The sequence below is a fragment of the Acanthaster planci genome, linkage group LG06 (assembly GCF_054643075.1).
Source record: "Acanthaster planci isolate LZ-2023a linkage group LG06, COTS_SCS, whole genome shotgun sequence".
Lineage (NCBI taxonomy): Eukaryota > Metazoa > Echinodermata > Asteroidea > Valvatida > Acanthasteridae > Acanthaster > Acanthaster planci.
This window is the reverse complement of record NC_141782.1, coordinates 1,562,710-1,584,628: the sequence shown is the minus strand read 5'-3', so window position 1 is coordinate 1,584,628 and position 21,919 is coordinate 1,562,710. Positions and strand designations below refer to the sequence as shown.

Here is a 21,919-nt window from a genome sequence, read left to right as displayed (position 1 = left end):
GAGTTGCATCCAAGCAAAAGGGGCCTCGGAAATGGGCGTTAAGGCAAATACTGAAGTCATTAAGGGGATGCAGAGAGGAAAAGGTTAAAAGAAGAAGTAAGCAGGGGCTAAAAGCATCGGCAACTCAAAATCCTGAAGCCAAGCACCACCGCAGTGCTCTCAAGAGCAGCTAAGAATGTGTGCCGGGTACTCTTAAACACACAACCTCTGGCTACGCACAAAAGGGTCAATGGCTTAATCTCGCCATATCAAGCCAAGACCGCCCTAAACCTCTGGTTAGGTTTTTTTGAAGGGGGGAGGGAACACACAGTCTTGAACAAGTGGAGCCACAAGCCCCCCCTTCGCAGAGTTGTATGGTAAACGGACTGATCCACTGTGTCCACACAGAGTAATCAACAAAGTCTCTGAATAATTCTATTCAGGATTCTAACATAACTTCACTAAGTGGCATTCCTTCTTATTTGTACAAGTCTCCCCCCCAAGCTAACCCACAAACAAAGGCAACATAGGAGAGCGCGTTATGCACCATTGACCATTATCACAGACTAGGGGTAGTGAGCTGTCCTTTGATACCATGGATGCAGGATTCTGGTCATGCATGATTGACTACCGTTTGTCTTGCAAGATGCCTCGTAAAAAAAATATCTCGGGACAACCGGTAAAAATCGAGTAGCGATTGTTAGCTTTGCTTGTGCATCACAGTGATCAGGTTCAGAGGCGACTTCAGTTATTTGGGTCATTTATTCACCGTGTCCTTCACAATTGCATTTTTTTTGTCTCCTTTTTCCTGTTTTTTTTATTCCACATTTAACAGGAAGAGACTACTACTTTAGGTCATGCGAATTTCTAATGATCATCAAAAAGAGTCACAATGTTATTCCTACTTAGCAACAGACCTCTGTCCAGTAAAAAAAAAATTAATCTCTGCATTATGAACACAAGGGTTATTTTAAGAGAAAGACATGAAGTATTATTTTCAATCATTCCCTAAGCGGGCGACTGCTCTACTAGTCAACAATTTCGGATGATTACAGATAAAGCAAATGAATTCAGTCAAATCTCTTGATCTAAAAGGCATTTTTCAGTTACAAGAGGCCCTAGCTGAGTTGTCCTGACCTTTGCCGTGACTTTTGGGCGCCGTCCACCCATAGGTGCCCCCTCCTGGCTCCTCCCCTCCGAGGACGCGGTCATAGTTGGCCATACTGTCTACGGCGTATATATCGTCATCGGTAGTCTCAAATGCACCCACACCAAAGGCCTGGTGGCAAGATTGAGTAAAAATACATAGTTACTTTCGATGCGCAAGTTTTACTAAAGATGAATTTGATAGCACACAGCTTTGTACAGCACTTGTCAAAATGTAAACAGCCATTGGCGGGGGCCATTGCAGGTAACAAGTGCTAGTGTTACGGGGGACATCAAATTCGTCTACAGCGGTAAAAATTCCCTGTCACAATGAAGAAATTGTGTTCACCCTTTAATAATAATGGATTTGGAATCAGGTTTTGTTTTATTTTCCCAGTGAATGAGTGTTTCCAAACTTGTAGCATTTGCCAGCCTGCTCCACGATTTGGATAAACAAAAATAAACAAAACTGGACAAGCTTCTGAATACAGAGTTTGATTGTGAAGGGGAGGTTTCCATCTTGATCTCTGGCATCCAAACCGACTGTATGCTTGAACTAGGTGAAAGCAGACTGTCCCTCCATTTTAGGATTGACAGCGTTACGTTTCTTGTTTCCCTAGCAAAACGTGACCTGTTACCGAAATAAAAGCTCCTAAGCCGTTGCACCAACGTTCACTTCCAACAGAATCTGTTGCAGTTCTGCAAATCCACAGACACTGACAGAGCAGATTTTGATGCCTTTCCAGGCTCAAGAGGATATCTGTGACCTTTTACAACAAAATGAGCGTAAAGTCAAATTCCGCTCTTCCCTATTTTGATGATTTATGGTCAGATATTGAAGTGGAAGTCAGTTTGGGAGGTTTTGTAATATTTGGAAAAAGAGAAACCCTTCTATTTAATTGCAATTTTTTGGCAGGATTATATCTTTAAAAATGCCATTTTCTCAACAATTTTGACAACAGCATTTTTGATGCCTGGTCAGAAATGTTGAAACAATGTCAGGAACAAAGACACAAAGCTGCCAGAATAATGTCACATTGTCACCTTGTACTGCTACCCTAAGTGTTCCATGTACATGCCATTTGGAGAACTCTTTTTCTGCTGAACTCAAAAATACCAATATCTCAAGTTTTGAAAATTCCGACTTTCGGCTCATTTTGTGGTGACAGGTCACCCTTTTTTTTTTGGCTGCACCTTTCCAGACATGCCCCGCCTTCCGCTGCGACTATACGCCGGCTGCTCCTTGAACAGTGAGAAGTGCTGCCCCATGCCCGCCAGGGCTGGGTCCAACCCTCGGTACCCGATGCCGTGGTGGTCGTCTTTGGCCAAGAGTGTGATCTCCTCAACATCAGCGGGCGCAAAGAGGAAGTCCTTGTAGAACTCGCCATCTTCATCATCGTCAACACTCATGGATGCTTTCCCCTCAGGACCTGAAACATAACCATGATGTCGTGAGCGCCAGTCGGGCAAAAATTTGGGGGTTTTTCAGTTCAAATAGTGGAGACAGCTTGGTATGGGGACAATTAATCTACTCTAAATGCTTTAAAAATCACCAAGTGCTAGCATTAGTGTTATCAAAGAAAATGTACTATATCAATTCTACCTCTTATACGACATTGCTGAAATTGTCTCACAACGGAAAACTGTCTTTGTATGAAAGTACTTTCTAGACGTGGGTAAATGTGCAGGTAGAAACTACTGTGATTTTATTTGACTGAGCTTGATTGTGAAGCCAATAACAGGCATGCAACTTGGACTGGGAAGAAATTCCGATCTTTACAAGACTTTTTACAGTGTTTTTTCTATTTTCAATGGCACGAGCGTAAAGTGAAAAATGAGGAAGTCAGCTGATCCGAGGACAAGTTGCATGCCTGCATTAGGGATCTCAAGCTTGGGGCCATGTGGAACAAAGCGGTTCTCGGGAACGGAAATGTAAGCTTGAATGACCAAGCACAGGTGTTTCCATTTGCCATTCGATTGTAACGAGAACTAATCAATGGACGGCTTGACTGTGACTCACCACTGGGGGCGCTCGCCCTCTTCCTTCTCCTGACCTTTGGCCCCACGCCCTGCCCCTCCCTCCAACCCATCTTCCGGAGGAGCCGCGCCCCAATTGACTCACTGGGCAGGAACAGACAGCAAACCACATGGATTTGTCAGCGACTGAAGATGTAAACTTCTTCCAAGAAAGGGCTGGACTTAATTCCACATTACATAATGACTCATTTCTTTGGCATTTCAAGTGTAGGACAAAAACGGATGTGCTTACATTAACAATGCACTGACCAGCTGAACTGGAAATCATTTTTGCCTCTGTAAGTTCTCAGAAGAACATACATCAAGATGATGTCCACCGATACGTAACTGGTATTACATTAGACAGATGCGGATGTGATTCAAAGGGAATACAATATCAGTTTTGTATACTGTTAAATTCCGAGTAAGATTAATCTAAAAAATCTCCAACTACAATTACTTATTTAAACCATTTTAGAGAAGGAAGTCATTTTTTTTATTTGACAAACCAATCGCTGAATTTCTCCTGAATTTCCCAAACTACAAACATTAACAAGCTGATACCAGAAGTGTTACACAAGTTCTTTGTTCTATCTTGTGATCATAAAATCTGAAAAAAAAATCAATTTGTCTGACAATATTCTCATTTCATGGCCAAGGATCACAAATCCGTCCTCTTCAACTTTGCAAGACACAACTTTTGGCATGGCTGAAAAAAAAAATCCAGATTTCTGTTCAAATATGCTAGGGAGGGAGCATTGTACTTCCCATCCCTCGACCCACCACTGTGCTCACTTGTTTGGCACGATCAGGTCCTGTAGCGGGTGGTCCCCGGGTATGACGCTGGGCCCAGCGCTGGCTGCCGGTCTCTTGGGCGGCTTCCCTTCTCCGGCAAATTTGTCGGTGGTCACGACCTTGCGCGGTGCGATGCCAAAGTCGCCAAGGTCCTTTAAATACGATTAACAAAAAATGACAAAATGAAGATGACACTCAAAAGGACGACAACTTTTAAACCAGGTTATCAACATAAGTCTTATTTCAAGCACAAACGTATTTTGCTGACTAGGTTTTAGGTGTTTTTTTTCCCCACGCAAAAGATGGATCTCACTACAAAAATTATGACAATTGGCAGACAATTGGACAAAACAGCAAATTACGAATGGCAGTTGACCTTTAAAAATAAATCTCTCTTATAACAGCTTCTCTGATAAATGTCTACCCTTTTGCTCTTTTGTCCTTGGTAGCTCAATAATCATGATGATGCAAATAAAGTTGTGATTGAAACTTACTCAACCAGGGCCAATGTGTGAAAAGTGAGTGTAAATTTGGCACCAAATAGTTGTATGAAGAACGATGCATATTACGTTCAATTTTTTTTTTCATATAACTGTTCTTACATTACACCACGAAACCACTGTCTGCCAACAAGAACAACAGAGCCAACAGCTTGTTTTAAAATGTACATGTAGGTTTAGGCGTTGAAAATTAACATACTCTCTTTTTGTGTGTCTGTCTTGAGTCAACTAAGAAGTCTGTTAGTGATGGTCTGCCATGGCTAGTACGGACTGGGCAAACCCACTGGCCTGGTTTCAGGCCGACTTATGACTGGGACTGGCCAGCACAAAAGGAAGTCACACGCAAACATTCCGACACGGCTTTGATTGTTTGCCTGGGTCGGATTCTGTTTGCGTTCCGGGACGTGCATGCATCTGTCTTGGATACGCACACTGACACAACTACTCAGAAGTGTGGAGCTACGTTTGCTGTGTGGATTATCTTTGTTACAACAAACAGGGATCTGAGTAATGCATTACAAACAAGAAGATCTCCGATCGCGAATAGGCCAAGATGCTGTGCGTTCCTCTGCATGGATGAAGTTATTAACAACTAGCCAAACACGCTCTTGAAAGTCAAAGCGGAAGACTTCAGAAGATGAGGCAGGGTCAGATGGTATGGCTTCTTCGTAAAAAACTGTGACACCACACCCTCTTGAATGATGACTTCCTTTTGTTTTGGGGGGAGTGGAGTACCAGACCACACCAAGCCCCAAAACAGATTTGATAGTCGACTTACTACAAAGTCCAAACAAGTTGGAAAGTGGTATTGAGTAGGGTCACTCGGTGGGCTGCCAGAGTATGCTTTTCCGACTTAAAAAAAATAGAGCCAAGTACATACATGTGACTTGGTATGGCAAAATGAGAGTAAAGTTCCATCCCGCTCTTTGCTGTTTTGACAGTTCAAAGTCATTTTGAAGTGGAGGTTAATTTTGGGATTTTTGTAATATTTGGAAAGAGTAACCTGTCTCCTATTTAATTCCAAATATTTCGCAGGATCATAGATTTAAAAATGTCATTTTCCCTGTAATGTTGACGATAGTGTTATTTGTACCGGGTCAGAAATGTTGAAACAATGTTGGAAAGAAAGATGCGAAGCTGCCAGAATAATGTCACATTGTCATCTTGTTTGGGCGTTCTACTTTTTTCAGACTCCTTTTTAAATTTTTTTTTTACTGGAAATTGATGGGTCAATAACAAAGCTGAGAACGGGATTGGAACAGACAACAGAGGTACCGGTAAGTGGCAACTTCTTGGTGGCGAACAGGATTTTACATCACCCTATTTGAAAGTGTCAGCCTCTTAGAAACTGCAACAGGTACATGTAAGACCACAGGGAGGCCCCAAATTTTTGTTCTGTGTGGAACATCACGTTCTCTTTTATTACACAATTACCACAAAAAGTACAAATGAGTGCAAATTTCCTTTTGGGTTATCCCAATCCGACCCACTGTGAATCGAACAAAAAATGCAATCCAAGAACATTGCTGAGGGTAAGACTCCCGTTACATGCATGTATGGGACTGAGTGTGGGCAGAATTGGGAACTTAGATGTACCCTACTCCAATCTGTCTTTGGAGCGGGGGTTCTTGTATGGATGGAAAATAAATTATTGTTCATTTTCAGAAGAAAAAAAATTCCATTTTGTTCCCGTCTAGACCCAGGACTTGGATATACCCAGCAAGAAATGAGACTGAGGGGTACCCCCCCAACATGTCCAATCCCTATACACATTCCAGACTATTGTTACTTAACACATCCCCCCCCCAAGATGTCTGAAAGGAATTCCCCAGATTCCTGCGAGACAATGACCAACACAAAGCAGGGGGGATTCTCTCCTTCTCATACCTTGCTGCGTATGGACTTGGATACCTTGTGTTTGAACCCCTACCCCGCCCATGTCCCAGAAAGGTCCAAGGCCCCACCAGGGTGTTACACAGGAACCCCCTAGTCTCATTCAGTAGGGGTATGCTCCTCTTGTGAGGCACTGACTCGAATGACCCTAACAATGCTCCTTTAACAAGTGCTTATACCATCCACTATTCAGGTGCTTCTCTGTATGTGTTAGACTGCTATGTCTCAATTGTGTACAGAGGAGCTTGGGAGGGACCACAATGACTCCCCTTTTGAGGGATCTCGGGCAAAAGCCCCAGCTTTGCCTGAGATTTGGCAGACAGGGTGCTTTCAATCAAGCGCATCAGCCCCAGTGGTTTTTGTATAGGAGCGGAAATTAAATCTGCAGGTCAGGAAAAAATGGGTGGCGGGTGGAGGTATCACTTTTACTGAACAAGTCACCAAGCTGATTTGGTAGACCGGGAATTTAAGCGCACTCAAGCTCTTTAGGAGTCCTGTCATTTGGTGCAGTGATCAAATCAGTAAAATTGTTCCGAACCTCTTCGTCCATGAAATCTTCGGCCCTCTGCCTGGATGGACCACCTGCCCTCTGGCCTCTGGACGACACAAACGCAGAGGGAGTCCATCCTAATGTCAAAAAGAAATCAAATCAACACCCGATAGAAGTCAAGCATGTCAGGGACTTTAGAGTTAAAATCCTGTACACAGAATCAGAATTCTGAACAATAGCGATATATTACACGCAACAAAATGACAAGTTGCAGACACAAGCATGTAGTGACCCGCTCATCATTTCACTGAGAGGAAGGTTAACACCGATGTAGGCATTGCATAATACCAGAAAGCTTTTCCCTACAAGGAGGGGAACTTGGAACTTGGCAGAAATGAGGCCGGGGATGACAAAAAAATTAATGAAACATTCATGCAGAGGGATTGTAACGATAATGAAATACGGTGACTTTTAACGATTTGAATAGCAATGAGTAACATGACTATCAAAAGGCTTTGAGTTCTTTTAAAAATGACTACGATGATGTGAATCTTGTTTTTTTCCCCAATAGTGCCAAATGCAGCAAACTATGACATTTCAAAAGAAATTCGACAAGTTTGGGTTAAAAATTCCTGAAATCCCCCCAAAAGTCAACCCCTGGCATTGATATGATCACAGCTACTGAATGATGGTGTGTTGTTCGCGCATCTTTTATGAGAACATTCTGTCTGGTCGGGGAGGACACCGAGCGGGAACGATTCATCTCATCCACCACAGGTGAGAGGCAAGCACCGCCCGGATGATTTGACCTTGAGAGCCACATGGCACCACAGAACGCCGGGACTCACCTTCTTTTGTACCCACCGAGTTGAAGTAACCAGCCGAGAAACCGCCGGTGAAGGCTCCATGAAAGCGCCGGCGGCCTTGCTTGTCGGTGACAATCTGATCCTCGAGCGAGACTGGTTTGCGCCTCGACTCCTCTGTCACACAAAAAAAAAAGGGCTGTGCTAAAATCTGACACATTAGTTGCACCTGGCACTCAAGTGAGACAGGAGAAGATATGATCGACTGATCCATTTTTTAAAGATCCTATTCACTCTTGACCACATCTCTCTCTTTCTGTTAGCTTTTTATCTCTTCTATCTATTTCTTTCAGTTTTATTTTAACTCAACTAGTTGTTCCGTACTAGTGCACAATTTAATATCTCTACAGTCTTATTTTTAATCAAGAGTTTGCAAAGAGGACAATTCGATAAATGTGTCTATCTTGGTAAGATCAAACAATAAATTAACTAGTCATTTATCTAATTAAATACAGGCAGGTCGAAGGGAAGATGTGTCCCACGATCTCAGAAAAGGGATAATCTACACAAAAATTGTCTTTTGAAGTATTTCGCTCCATGCTAGGCAGTGGCAGACCCAACATCTGGCATTTCGGGGGGGAGGGGTGGCCAAAATGGAGGGGAACCTGACGTTAGAGCAGGACGTGCATTTTATTAATAACCAGAAGAGAAGAGCAAAAGAGGCTGGGATGTGGTTAAGAACACTGTACAAATACTGTTACAAATTTTCCCTTCTGCAAATGGCTGAAATAAATAAGTGAAGAGTGCTGTAACTTGTGCAGCAAAACTGAACCTTCTGCCTATTCCAAGGACTACAAAGGCTTATGGTGATGAAGCCTTTCCTAGTGGTGCTCCACTCTTATGGAATTCTCTTCCGGTCTCCTTGTGTTCTGAACCCCGTTTTGGTACCTTTAAAAGACATTTTAAAGCTTACTGTTTTGAAAAATTATCTTGACTTTTCTAGTCTGGTTTGTTTATATGTTATTCTACAATGATTAATTTGTTTGGAGGGAATTCAAGCAGGTGTTTTCTTCATTGGTTAATTTTTTGGGGTTGCTTTTCTTGAAGTAATAGTATTTTGATCTTTAAAGCGCTTTCATATAACTCCTGTTATGAAAAGCGTGGTATACATATGAATTATTTTTATTATTACTACTATGAGAACTTGTCACAAAACATGGAGCATCTGTGGAGGGTTGGTATCAAGCTATTGTGTTTTTACTGCAGATTTTGTGTGTCCTTTGCCTTGTTACTGTTTGATTTGACCTTCCTTGCAAAGAAGTAAAGAAGACATGAAGGAGCCTTTCTTATAATCATGTGAGAGGGTTGTAATGTGCTGAAAAGTCATTGCTTAGCCTTGGTCTTTCTTCGAGCTGACAATGCGAGATGGTGATTGCTTTGCATGAAGAGATTCAGCACGAGTTGTAGAGCAACTTTTGAAGTGACAACACGGGGGACAATTCATCTGAATTGTTACTCGGCCTTGAAGGCCACCATAATCACCTGGAAATTAAGCTAGTCAGTGGAACCAGACACCCGTCCTTTTTTCAATCAATCCATTATCTATCTTTCTATCAATCTATCACCAATTGTAATGAAAAGCAAGAACGGGATAGCCTGGAAGTTAAGTACATGTGTGTACATGCAGTGATCTTTGAGGTACTTGTGTACACAACGCCACGGGTGATGGACCAACTGGCCTTGCATCTTCAGAAACGATGCAACTTGGCATGATGCCTAGCTTTACACAAAGCCCCATGGAATGCCAGCACAATACCAGGGAAACTTTATCTTCTTGGTAGTGTGCATACGGGAGAGTCAAGCAACTTTTCTCTTTTTTTTTCCCCTTCGACTAAGCTCTTTTTGTCCTGAGGAATTTATGCTTTTGCTACACTTTATTACACATTGAACAGCGGCGTGCAAACAGCCCTGCTCTCGAAACATGGTTTAAACTAACACCATGCCAGGTGTTAGGCTGCCTGACCTGTGTCTGGAGACTTGACAGGGTCTGTGCGATGCACTTTGAACAACAACCAACCTTTGTGTTTCAGGTGACATTATTTTCAAATTTTGTTTTGCAATTTTATTGAGGCTTCTTTGATGTTTGTGTGTGTTTTTATAATGCGTATGTCCATGAGCAAGGCCATGATGTCCAGCAGGATACATGTAGCTACGAAGTGCTCCCGGCTAAGAGTTTAAAAACGCAATACCAGGGAAACGTTGTGGTTCAGTGCATAGATTCAGACATGGTTCAGTGCATTTCTGTTCAAACTGTGAACCCAGAATGTTCTTAAGAAAATGCTGGGATGTGCGTCCCCCCTCCCACTCACATGAACAAACAGCTCCTCCCACTTACCCCCTACAGTGAAAACCCTAGATATCTTGAGCAAACAGTTTCAGGTTACGGCTATTTTAGCACAAAAAAAGTTGCTAGAAGTTTAGATTTTTGCTGCTCTCGTGCAACAAACTGTCTTTGGCGGCTTATCATTGAGCAGTACGCCATAAAGCAGAGAGCGTGCAGATGTTTTCAATGAGCAAATTTGAGCAAAATAAGGCACCTGGGTGTTAGCACAAGAACTGTAGCAGGGACCAATCATGTCGATATCAATGGAATGTTTAGGGGAGATTGTTCACTTAGGGATCCCCCCAGTTTTATCATTTTAATCTTGCAAAATTGGTAAGTCCCCCCCTCAAAAAAAAACAATGGCAACACTCTCTTTATTGAGCTGACCCTATTTTTTTAGAAACTTCAAATTGTGCATTGTGAGAACATGTGACATTTTTACTGATAAACCAGCCATGCCAATTTGAATCCCATCATATGTCCTGTGTTAAAACACTCGCAGTTTCCCCTCATAATTTCTCTTAAAACTCGAACCCCTGCTCCTTTTTGACAACATCAACCCTACAGTTATTGGGCATGATGTCGCGACATCGACCAAGGTGAATTCAAAATTTAAAATACAACCCTCCCCCTTCTATTATACTGAATAGGGTCCCCAAATTTACAATCCCCCGTTTAGGCCCAGACTAGGCCTATTTGATTTGGTTTATACGTGTACATCATATCTAGGCCTACTCTCCGGTTTCAGATTTAAGTTTGATCCATTTAAATAATCTGTCAACACAGTACAACAACTTAAAATGTAAGGGATGAATTCTATATACGGATGCCAGAAATTATTCTCTACAGTGACCTCTAAGTCTTAGCCTTCAGAAAGCAAACACATTCTCGCGGTCAGGATGACATCACTGAGTCTTGATTCTTCTCTCTGACTGGTCAGTTGGTGGCTGTTCTACATTTCACCCTCGAAACTTAAAGGGGCAAAAATAATGTTACAGTGGGAAAAATCTGAATTACTGAGTAAACTCTTCTCCTTTACATCAAATATGACCAAAATTGCACTATTTATGGTTTATGAATCATCGTATGAACCTGATGAATATCTCCCACAATGTACAGAAGAGGTTATGGTTATTTTTTATCAAGTTGCAACAAAAAAAAAAAAAGAGGAAAACATGAAAATCCCTGTACAAAGTGAATGGAGAGTTGCCCTTTCGCCCAGACGTGAGTGCCATTGCCACTGAAAGCTGGTGCCCCCACAGGATGCTGGTGGCCCTCTGTGCTCCCCTCCCCTCCCCCAGTAAAATCCTAGCTACACCACTTGTGAGTGCACTGCAATCATGGCAATGAATGGAACAGCCTCCGACCGCAAGAATGTCCAGAAAAGTTCAACTTGGGAGGAAAAAAAACAAGCTGTTTATTTACATGTAGAAAATGCTTTTTCGGGCCAGTCTCATAGGGTTTGTGCACGGGGTGTAAAGTGGCGTCCGTATATGAAACTCTTTCCCAATGTAACAAGACTAAAAAAGAACAGGCCTGTGTGGTAATATCATTACTGGGTAATATTATTTCCCACGCACTTCCAATGTGTCCACATTTCGATTACAAATTGGATTTTAATAGGCCTACTTACCATCCTCTATCGGTTCCAGAGGAGTTCCATACGAAACAAAATCTTCTTCGTCAGAATCGTCAGCCATCATTGACCATTTCAGGTGTACTCCTTGGCTGTTATTCCACAAACACACTTAGGAGAAGAAGATTTGGTCGATCTACTCGAATGGGACGTTGGACAGCTGTTCACAAAACTGCCCAACTACGAACATTTTAACCGCTGAACCCAATTGAGGAAAACTTAGACTTGCAGCCAGGCCACAGTTGGGCATAATTATATCCAACTCTGTCTATGAACCAGGAATAAAATCATCACTTCGCTGTTTAACGCTTTCTCATCCGTCAACAGCGTGCATATAACTTCAAAATTTAGGAAACACCGCCCAAAACTTAAGTCGATATTCGTATTTTGTTTCAACTACATTTTTAATTCAACAAAGTGACAAAACTCATTCAGGCAACAGTGGACTCAGGCGCAGACACTGCAGGCGGGGAGACGGCTTCAAGAGACTATAAGAACTTGAATCGACTGATTTTCTCTCATTCTCCTACAACCTAATCAAGCTATTAATTGACAAATTTACACTTAACAACAAACAAAACCACAAAAGGGCAAAATGTATCGGGAAATATTTTCCATGCTTGACATTCTCTCTTAGCCCCCCCCCCCCAAGATTAACAAGCGGTGTGACCACGAGGGCGTGGTCCGGCGGAAGGACTCCCTTTGAAAGTTCAAAATGATGTGTACGGGTGCTAGAAAGTACATGTATGTGTACATGCCGCTGCTCGTTTACTATTATCGTGGCTCGATTTCATAGGCTAGTTCAGACAAAGTTTTGGAACAGAATGATGAAGGTCTACAAGATCACATAAGGTGCCAAACCGTTACATCTTCCAATGCTCCCCAGCATAGATAATGTAGATTCTGTTCAGAAGACAAACAGAGAAAACCTTGAGGCCCAGAGCAGAAAACATTTATTGATCCGGGCTGAAGTGTTTGCTAAAGCCTCGTGTGAGTCAGTCGTGTATCTCTTTTTCCACCCTGTCCGTATTTCGCTGGGTCGGACGTCTGTCGGCTGGTGCTTGGGGTGCGGCGTGTGAAGGTGACTCTGATAATTGGGGTAGCGTTCTTACTACCCCATTCAGGTCTCTTAACTATGACACCACCCATAGACACCGCAATTGGGTAACTTGATCTTACCAAATGACGCATGACCACATTGCTCCATTAGACTGTCGCAACGCGTTTCTGGCAACAGCACCCCATCGAAACTAGGAGTGAACGCCCACCGCAAGTTATGAGCCAACAATTTCTCCTTATTTGCAAAATCCAGCGGTACTACCATCACTATTGGTAACAAAACAAGTCGAAGAAAAGCCTTAACTGAGTGGTGGCGACCATTTTCTGTCCTCCAAATAAACAACAAATTTGCACAACTAGAATCATGTGCCGCACACTTTCCAGTTCAACTCAAATTGTACCGTAGAGAATAAATGACCTCTCTGTATTTCATACATTTCAACACAGGTGACAATTGTTCAAAGATGCATAGTGGAGCGACCTGAATCAATCTTCATTGGAGTACAAGTTTTATATAATGACACAATTGTACTTTTCTACAATCTACGCATTGTGCATAAAACAAACCATTTTATATTTCGAAAACTTCGAGAACAATTTCAGGTTCATTATACGTAAATCCCCCCACCCACCGAAAGCCCTGATTACGTGCTTGGTGCTTCCACTAAACGCCTGCACACTGTGTATAGCGTAAGGTCGGCGGCCGACCCGAAAGTCTGTGACCTTTGCAACCTCTGAAAGATTACTGCATAATAGTTCAAAGCCTAAGAAAGTTCTAAAGATGTCCCTGAAATGCCAGTATGCGGACGATTTGGTTCGCTTAGGACATGCACTCATCTCCCTTACTACAATTATAGCACCTAATACATACAGAAATGGTTATATCTCGCTGCATTGATTAAAGACATTGGACCTACTGGTGCGGAAACGTTACCTGTCATTACAATTACAATAATAAGCGCCATACAGTGGAAACCTGAATAGCCAACATGACTGCGTTTTTTGCTTTGCATGTTCTGTTGTTGTTGATCCTGTATATTTCCTTTGTACTTTTTAAAAGAAAAGTAGGCTTTGATGACCTCAAGGGAAAATAATCGTCAGCTTATTTGGCGTGAACATGACTCTTTCCGTTGGGAAGTCTGCTTCACTGTTAAAGAGGACGTTTCACCACTGTTTTATCCAGCCTTGCTCTCTATTAAGCTCTATTATGTAAATGTAATACTCGGCGACCTGCGTTCTTCTCTCTACCAGATGCTTGACGGTATGAATTCCCATAAAGTTTCAAATCATTCTGCAAATCAAGCTCTGGTTCCACACGTTCAAAGAAGTACACAGTGAACTATTTTAACATGCAGGTTTAATAAAAGTCTTAATATGACATTATTCTTTAGGTTTCGTGAAACCTGAATTGCTATAGTTGATGAGTGACGAAAATGGGTAAATCGAACATCACAAAATCTAAGCGACCCCCACCTGGGTAAAAACTAACATGAACCATCTGAGACCAGTGTACGAGTCTGGGGAAGCATTCGGGTGTAACTATAAGTATAGATTTAAACCCACGATGCATAATTCATTCCACAAGTCTTGTAACAATACATTCTGCATTCTCCTTTCTTCCTTTTAATTTTTTTTTTTAAACCCCTGATCCAACAAGAGAGTTCAATACAATCACGAAGCTGTAGTGTAAGCATCTTTACAAGGACAACAGCGACTACGAGGGGGTACGCGGTGGCAAGATTTGCATAACAACGACGAGACAAAGGAGGAGAAGTTTCCTGCTGGAGGGCCAAAGCCCCCTTCAGAAAACTGTCTTCGTACGGTCTACTGAGCTAGGGGACTCTCTCGCCCATTCACGCGGTCTGGACCAATGAAGACCCCGAGTCCTTGGGCGTGTCTTAGCGGTGATGTGACACTGCCGTCTCTTCGGACAGGAGCCGGCCATCAGCTCATTCCGGGCTCTTTGGATGCGTAGAGAAGTCCGGATCTCTTCTCCGGACACAGGTGATTTTCTTGTGAAGGCAAGGTCCTTCTTTCTTTCTTCCACCGGGGATCTTGGAACATTCTTGCGTGGCCGCTTCCACCATGGAGCGAACACTGGTCATCTTGGTGATTTCGATGGTCCTTCTGGCGTATGAAACGTTCGCCCAAGGTTAGTAAATACTTTCTGAACAACTTTTTTGGTTCCGTGCCTTGTACTTCACAGCACAACTTGCGTTCTTGTTTGGACCATGTTTGGACCCATGCACAGCATACACTGCGTTCATCCTCATACACATGAGGCTGTGGATTTTCAAGGAAGGGACACACTGGAAACACGAAGGACGGATTCAATGCTAGAGATGTATTCATAGTTGGTCCCCGTAGATCAGTCACAAAACAGATAGACGGATGAATAAACTTGCCTATTTCGGAATAAAGTTACATAACTTGACCTCCCCCCTCTTCAGTGAGAATGATGAGTATCCAGTGTTAGTGCGTCTTACGTAAGTGGCACTGTAGTGGGTGAGTGACCAACCAACCGAGTATGCCACGAATATACCTGATATGCAGCTTTCTGAAAACTGACTTTTGAGAAAAACACGCAGAACTCAAAACGGAACTTTTTCTTACATCTGCGAGTTGTGTGTTCTCTGATCTGACAGACTGCGTTATTTTCTTGGGCCCCCAATTTTTCGTGAAGCCCCCCCCCCGTCTGTAGGCTAAGGAAGTTGTGCCAATAATACTGTCCTTGATTTCGTGTGAAACATGTTTTAAAAATTGTGACTGTGTTCCAAGCAAGCGGAGCGTTTGTGTGTGTGAATATCATGTCATTCAATTGTTAAATCAATAACAGTTACGTAAGGTAGTTTCAATTTATGTAACACGGTAATGCCTGTACATGTATCCCTCCTTTTTAAGCTTACCTGACAGTTCAATCTATTCACCAGAAACGCAACAATTATTTCAACCGTTGTGCATCAATGCACTCAAACGGCAGGTTACGGAAGTGCTTCCCTCGTACGAGCGAAACGGAGTGCCAACTAAAATTTGCCCTTTTTCTTCACAAGAGGGCGCTGTTATCTTAAGTTCAAAATGGAAGCGCCCGATGATGTTTTACCACGTGCTCCGCGGCCACGTCGAGAGACCAGTGAGAGCGCTTGTGGATATACAGATGCGAAGCGCATTTACTCACTTCGCGCTGTACAGAAGTCAGGATTTGTCGAGCCCTTGTTCCAGCAATATCTTGTTATCTGTTTTCCTCCATTACCTGTTAGCTGTGGAAGACCGTTTTCCAAAAAGTAGGCCTCGAAGATTCCCTACCAATGTTACTTTGCATGCTTGCAGGAACGGCTATAGTGCGGAGCGATCCACCGATCGTTCCTAAGCCAAGCACATGTACATTCGTACTTGTACTTCGGCCGTCCACATTTGTAACATGTTGTTTTTACATCTAGAATGTGCTGTGAACATGTGCACCAATGGGGAAAACTGCTACACTCGGAACAGCGCTGAAGGCTACGTGTGTGAATGCAACCTTCCATTCAGAGACTCGTACAACTGTGCCATTGGTCCAGGTAAAGAATTAAGAGAAACGACATCTGTAGGGCCTATTTTTCCTTTTTTTTTTAATGTGTTAGGTTTCCCAAGATCTTGCTAGAAGAGTTTTTGTAGCTCTTACTAACAGTAATATCAAGCAGTAAGAGTTTTTGTCTCATTTTACACATTTGTAAAACTCGCATTTCAGGCTGAATATTTTATTCTAGAAATAAAAATTAAGAGAAGAAGGCAGTCGTGTTGACAGTTGCAACAAAACTTAAAAACCAAGGTTAGGTCTGGGTAAAAGACCAAAATTGTGGTTGGCAGGGACTAGGAACTATTGTTATATCTCACATAGCTTAACTTTACCCATCCAGAGTGCAGTCCTTTGAAATTTTTGCTTGCATTTTTTTTTGTCATTGAATTTTACTTGTTCCAGTGATAGTGTAAAAGGACACAATTTGATTGGCATTATTGCAGGTTTCTGTACCAAATGATTAAACATGCAAACGGGAATTTTTACAACTGTTTTGAATTGAAATTCAACCAGTGTCCTTCCTTTTATCCCAAGTGCCATATAGTTTACATTGTTTTTATATTATGTTAATTTCTCTGTCTCAGACAATCAAGAGATATTCACCTGCTATGGGCCGAGCTGCACAGCAGGGGTGTTTGAGAGTTTGAATTATCCATCACCCTACCCGAACCGCTACCGGGCACTCTACCTTCTCTACATCCCCGGCGCCAGTGGGATCTCCTTCACCTTTGACGACGTCTTCGGGATCGAGACGGACAAGGACGAGCTGTACGTGGGCAAGGGCCTGACGGTGGACTTCACAGCCCTGAATGGCGTGAACACGGTCGGTCCCGACGTCCGCTTCTTTGAAGGGTTCGCCAGACCGGCGGATTTCACCTTGGAGAACACCGACACGGCCTGGATGTACTTCATCACCGACAAGAACCTGGAGTACAGCGGTTTCTCCATCCGATATCAAATGGGTGAGTAAGAGAAGGGGTGAGTACAGGGTTTGTGACTGCAGTCATGGGGTCGGGGGTTCGAATCCAGCCGGGGGGTTACATATTGCTACTTTAGACTTGCCACTATATCCCCATTGCCTCTCCAGCAGTGTGCTCTCCTGCCACATGTTAACGAGGACGCCAGATTCTGAAATGAGCCGTGTACAAGTTGCTCGGATACTTTCCACAGCTGGAAGTGGAAATGATTTTAGGGATTACAATTCCAAACGAGCAGAGCTAGTGATGTCAGAGCATTTTGAGACAGTAGGAAGGGATAAGCTTGTACACAGCTCCCTTTGGTCGAGTGCAAAATCAGATCTAAATAGGGCGAGTCAGGACTATTAATATGACATGAAAGTACTTGAGAAATTGGCAGCCCCCACCCCCTTAAAATAAAGTTGAATACTATTTGAAAAATTCAACTGTAGTCCGATCCCTGCTATTTAGTGTGCTTTTCCCCCAGAATTTACAATAAAACATAACTTTTTCAAAAATTTTTTTGGGACATTTCCCCTAATTTCTGAATATTGGTTTCTACAAGATCAAAAGATGTCATCCAGTGGTGTGGCAGGATTTGGTTCTGTGCTCCTCATTACATTTGTTTTAAAGACAAGATTGCTCATTGGCCATTCGATAATGCTGGAAATGTGTAGCCTTGGGCATGTCTGAATCAGTTTCTGGTCTGGTCGAGTGTTGCAAATCCAAGTTTTTGACAATCCCTGGACAATCTTGTGAATACTTGCACAAGCGGGTTTTCATAGTTGTTCCCACTGTTCAGTGAGCGAGGCAGTTTACAGAAGAGATAGCTGTCCGTGTACATTGTAAACAGATTTCTAAAGGGTAGTGTGGGGAGTGTTATGTAATTGGCTTCACATAGCAAGTGGCATTTTCCCACAGTTTACACAGCAGGGCTGATAGGATTTGAGGAGGTTTGCCCACGAAAGCCTGGAATTTTCTTCCAAGTGTTTTCTTGCCTTTATTTTTGTCAAACGTATTCAGAAATGCTTCACAGTTTGATTTTTTAGGGGGAAATGTAGTCAGACAGCCTTGTTATCTTCTACTATCTATTGAGTATCCCTCAAATGTAGGAAGGGACAAGACCTGTTGTAATCATTTTGAGAGATAAGACGACAATTGGAGGGGTTGTACACACTTTTAAAAGAAACTGCCTTTCAATACTTGTCGGGGATCATTTATTACTCTTTTTGTTCGTCCCTTTGGATCCTAATATTTATCTTGTGAGAGTATTGTAAACCTTATCTTGTAAATATTTTTCAGTGGATGATATGGCCCCTGTCATTGAGAACTGCCCGAACTCCTTGATTGTATCGAGCACCAACACAGTGGGAGGTCAGGTCTTCTGGACACCGCCAACTGCAACTGACATATCACAGATCACCACGTTGTCCACTCACAACCCAGGCGACGTATTCCCCATTGGGACGACTACGGTCACGTACACCTTCACCGACACATTTGGGAACTCCAACCAGTGCTCCTTTGATGTGACCGTCCAGTTTGGTAGGCCTGTGTTTTGCTTGACCGAAGAAAGAGTATCTTTGATCCCATGAATGTGCCAAAATCAGCTTGATAGTTTTAATCAATTTCATGCTCCAAACTGCAATTTTATGCCTTTTTTGAATTGTAGTTGATAACGTACCCCCGGTCATCTCCAATTGTCCCGCCTCCTTTACTGTGACGACCACCTCCACGGCGGGCGGTCAGGCTTTCTGGACAGCCCCGACTGCAACGGACGTGTCGCAGGTCACCACCTCATCAACCCACAATCCCGGTGCCACTTTCCCGGTGGGCACCACAACGGTCACCTACACCTTCACGGACACAGCTGGAAACAGTGACCAGTGCAGCTTTGACGTGACAGTCCAGTTTGGTAAGTCGGCACGTTCACGCAAACTGTGTTTTAAGGTTATTTTTCCGTTATGGATTCAGGATGTGCAGGAGAAGAGTTGCATGCGAACGGTCACTTTGTATCACGTGACTGGTACCATCCTTTGATATGCATGTATCAATTTTGGGCAGTGAAGCATGGAAGGGTAATGACTATGCTAAACATATTAGGGTTAGTTGAAATTGAGTGTTTATTTGAGAGTGGACTTAAGGTCCTACTCGTCCTAAGACATAAACAAATGTACTATTCTGTGATTTATCAATTTTTTAACAGTAAAGCATGGAAGGGTAATGACTATGCAAAAACATATTATGGTTAGTTGAAATTGAGAGTTGAAGGTTAGTTGAATTGAGTGTTTGAGTTTTGGTTGTTTATACGGGTTGCCATTTAAACATGGCATATTTTGTAGGGGGGCAATATTTTAAAAAGTAACAGAAAACGGAAACAAGTAACAGTACAAGAAATGATAAAAATTTAGAAAGAAAAAAGGAAAATGGACACCTTTTTGCCTGCTTTTGATGGACAACATTTGTTGTGGCCCTAGTCAAATTTTACCCAGGAAAACATTGAAGATCTGATATATAAATAATTATTTTCAATAATTTCTTTTCTCAGTTGACACGATACCTCCGACCATTACCAACTGCCCCCAGTCCTTCACCAGAACAGCTCCATTTGGCTCGACGACAATTCCAGTCACCTGGAATGAGCCAACAGCCACAGACAACTTGGGAACACCGACCCTGGTCATACGGGAACCTGTGTCCGGTAGTCCTTTTGCCGTTGGTCAGACCACCACTGTACTTTACAGGTGGACAGACAGTGCCGGCCTGTCATCCGATTGCACCTTTGACGTGACCGTCATTCCGCTTGGTGAGTGGCGCCCCAAAAGGGTGTGATTTAATTAATGGCCCATTTCCTTATTTGAATGGATAAACTCTTTGTCGTGAAAACTTGCTACTCACGTCATAAAATTAATCGCCTGGACTCCTAGGAAGAAACTCTGTATTTTTATGTGCGGACCAATATCGCATATCACAAAAGCGTGTGTACAATTTGTGATTTGTCAGTTTGGAATACAAAGACAAGTAAAAAATTCCTTGGTAAAAAAGTGTCAAAATTACCTGTTTGTAGCTGGACATGTGAGTGCTGACAGGAATCACTGGCTAGCATCTGCAGCCATTTTGTGCATACCTGCAAGCGGTAGCCAAGTAATATGGACGCTGCACATGTTTCGATGTGACCATAGCTAAGCCCTAATTTTGCCCCTCCCCCAAATAAGTTCGTCCCCCCCCCAAGAAAATGGATATGGATTCACCCTCAATAGTGACACCAGTTGATCATTGGCTCTCACCCAAGGTGACACCACGCCGCCCGTGGTGACCTTCTGCCCCGATGACATCACCAGGTTCGTGCCCTTCCAGAGCACCGGCACCACAGTGACTTGGACGGAGCCCACGGCGACCGACAATTCTGGGTCAGTGACAACGACCCAGACTCACACATCGGGGTCCTTCTTTGCGACGGGCAGCAGCCAGACGGTCACGTACACGTTCCGGGATGCCGAGGGCAACGAGGCACAGTGCCAGTTCAACGTGCGCATCTTTCAGCAGAGTGAGTACAAAAAGAAGTTTTTTGTCCTCCGTCTTCCAGTCGAAGGCATTATGGGTAGGATTCTTTCACCCATCTGAGATGGAAGCCCAGTCTGCCCAGATTTGTTAAGAACTAAACGGCCTTATGTTCCGATGACATATCAAAGTGTTCAATACAGTGTGAGTAGAACTTGGATCATAGGTGCATGCAGTGTAGGCCTACACGACTATCATATGTCACAAACAGAAATGGCAGGAATAAAACTGATTTTCATGTTTATCACTTCACACTCGTGTTATTGAAAATTGAAAAACACCTGCAAAGTCTTGCGAAGATTGGAATTTCCTCTTTTTGGCCAAAGTCCAAATTGCATGCCTATATATCTCCAGGAATTTCTAACAAGCCATTTACAAATTACATTTGACAGTGTGTAGCACCCTTGGTTTTCTGCATTACACTTGCGTAATCATTCTGGAATGAGCCAGACTAACACACTGCTGCCATCTTGCTGACTCGGGGCACGCTCTTGCAGAGTCTCGTAAGAGATAGATACCACTTACACACTCTTTTATACGGGTTAAGAGAGGCACAAAGGGGCCAGACCAATCCATGGCATCATATTGTTGGCCATAGCTTGTTCCAGAACAACATGAGGGATAACATGAAGTTCTTGACTGATGTCTTTTCCACTCCGACCTGCCAATATACAAACACTCTCCAGCTCAACCGAACTCTAAAATTTTGATCAAACAGGCGACACCGTGCCACCAGTTGTCAGCGTTTGTCCAGAAAACATAGCCCTGACCGTCCCCTTCCAAAGCACCGGAACCACCGTGTCCTGGAATGAGCCCACGGTCTCCGACAACTCTGGAACCTTCACCACCACCCAGACGCATAACTCTGGAGACTTCTTCAACGTCAACACCCAGACAACAGTCACCTACACGTTCACGGACGCAGCCGGCAACCGAGCCTTCTGCACCTTCACTGTGACTGTGACAGGGCTGGGTAGGTCTTACTCCCTTAGGATTTTAGGATGTCATTTGTTCTATCACCGTCTGAATCATACTTCTAAGTGAGTAAAGTTGGGGAAATGTATTAACAGGAAAGTCATTTCTAGAACAATAGCCAAGGATCTCAAAGTTCCTGCCTCTAAAGGAAATTAATTTGTTAGATGCAAC

The 21,919-nt window shown here is 43.1% G+C and overlaps 2 protein-coding genes across 3 annotated transcripts in view; one reads left to right on the top strand and one right to left on the bottom strand.

Moving 5' to 3' along the window:
* LOC110990027 (G patch domain-containing protein 1-like) overlaps positions 1-11,836 on the bottom strand; it is a 37,506-nt gene extending 25,670 nt beyond the window's left edge. Inside the window, exons 1-7 of the mRNA XM_087138465.1 lie at positions 11,639-11,836; positions 7,668-7,799; positions 6,868-6,956; positions 3,937-4,088; positions 3,146-3,246; positions 2,320-2,555; positions 1,117-1,258 (exon numbers count right to left, since the gene is read on the bottom strand). Coding sequence (XP_086994591.1) covers positions 1,117-1,258; positions 2,320-2,555; positions 3,146-3,246; positions 3,937-4,088; positions 6,868-6,956; positions 7,668-7,799; positions 11,639-11,708 — 922 coding nt within the window. The 5' untranslated portion in view covers positions 11,709-11,836. The remainder of the gene's footprint in view (positions 1-1,116; positions 1,259-2,319; positions 2,556-3,145; positions 3,247-3,936; positions 4,089-6,867; positions 6,957-7,667; positions 7,800-11,638) is intronic.
* Positions 11,837-14,454: 2,618 nt separating this feature from the next.
* The window catches only part of LOC110974776 (uncharacterized), a 41,866-nt gene continuing 34,401 nt past the window's right edge, over positions 14,455-21,919 (top strand). The window contains exons 1-8 of one of the 2 annotated variants that reach the window (XM_022226641.2): positions 14,455-14,852; positions 16,138-16,257; positions 16,841-17,218; positions 18,515-18,757; positions 18,885-19,127; positions 19,761-20,018; positions 20,505-20,759; positions 21,492-21,746. In XM_022226641.2, coding sequence (XP_022082333.2) covers positions 14,786-14,852; positions 16,138-16,257; positions 16,841-17,218; positions 18,515-18,757; positions 18,885-19,127; positions 19,761-20,018; positions 20,505-20,759; positions 21,492-21,746 — 1,819 coding nt within the window. In that variant the 5' untranslated portion in view covers positions 14,455-14,785. The remainder of the gene's footprint in view (positions 14,853-16,137; positions 16,258-16,840; positions 17,219-18,514; positions 18,758-18,884; positions 19,128-19,760; positions 20,019-20,504; positions 20,760-21,491; positions 21,747-21,919) is intronic. The other variant, XM_087137549.1, reaches the window with a different exon arrangement.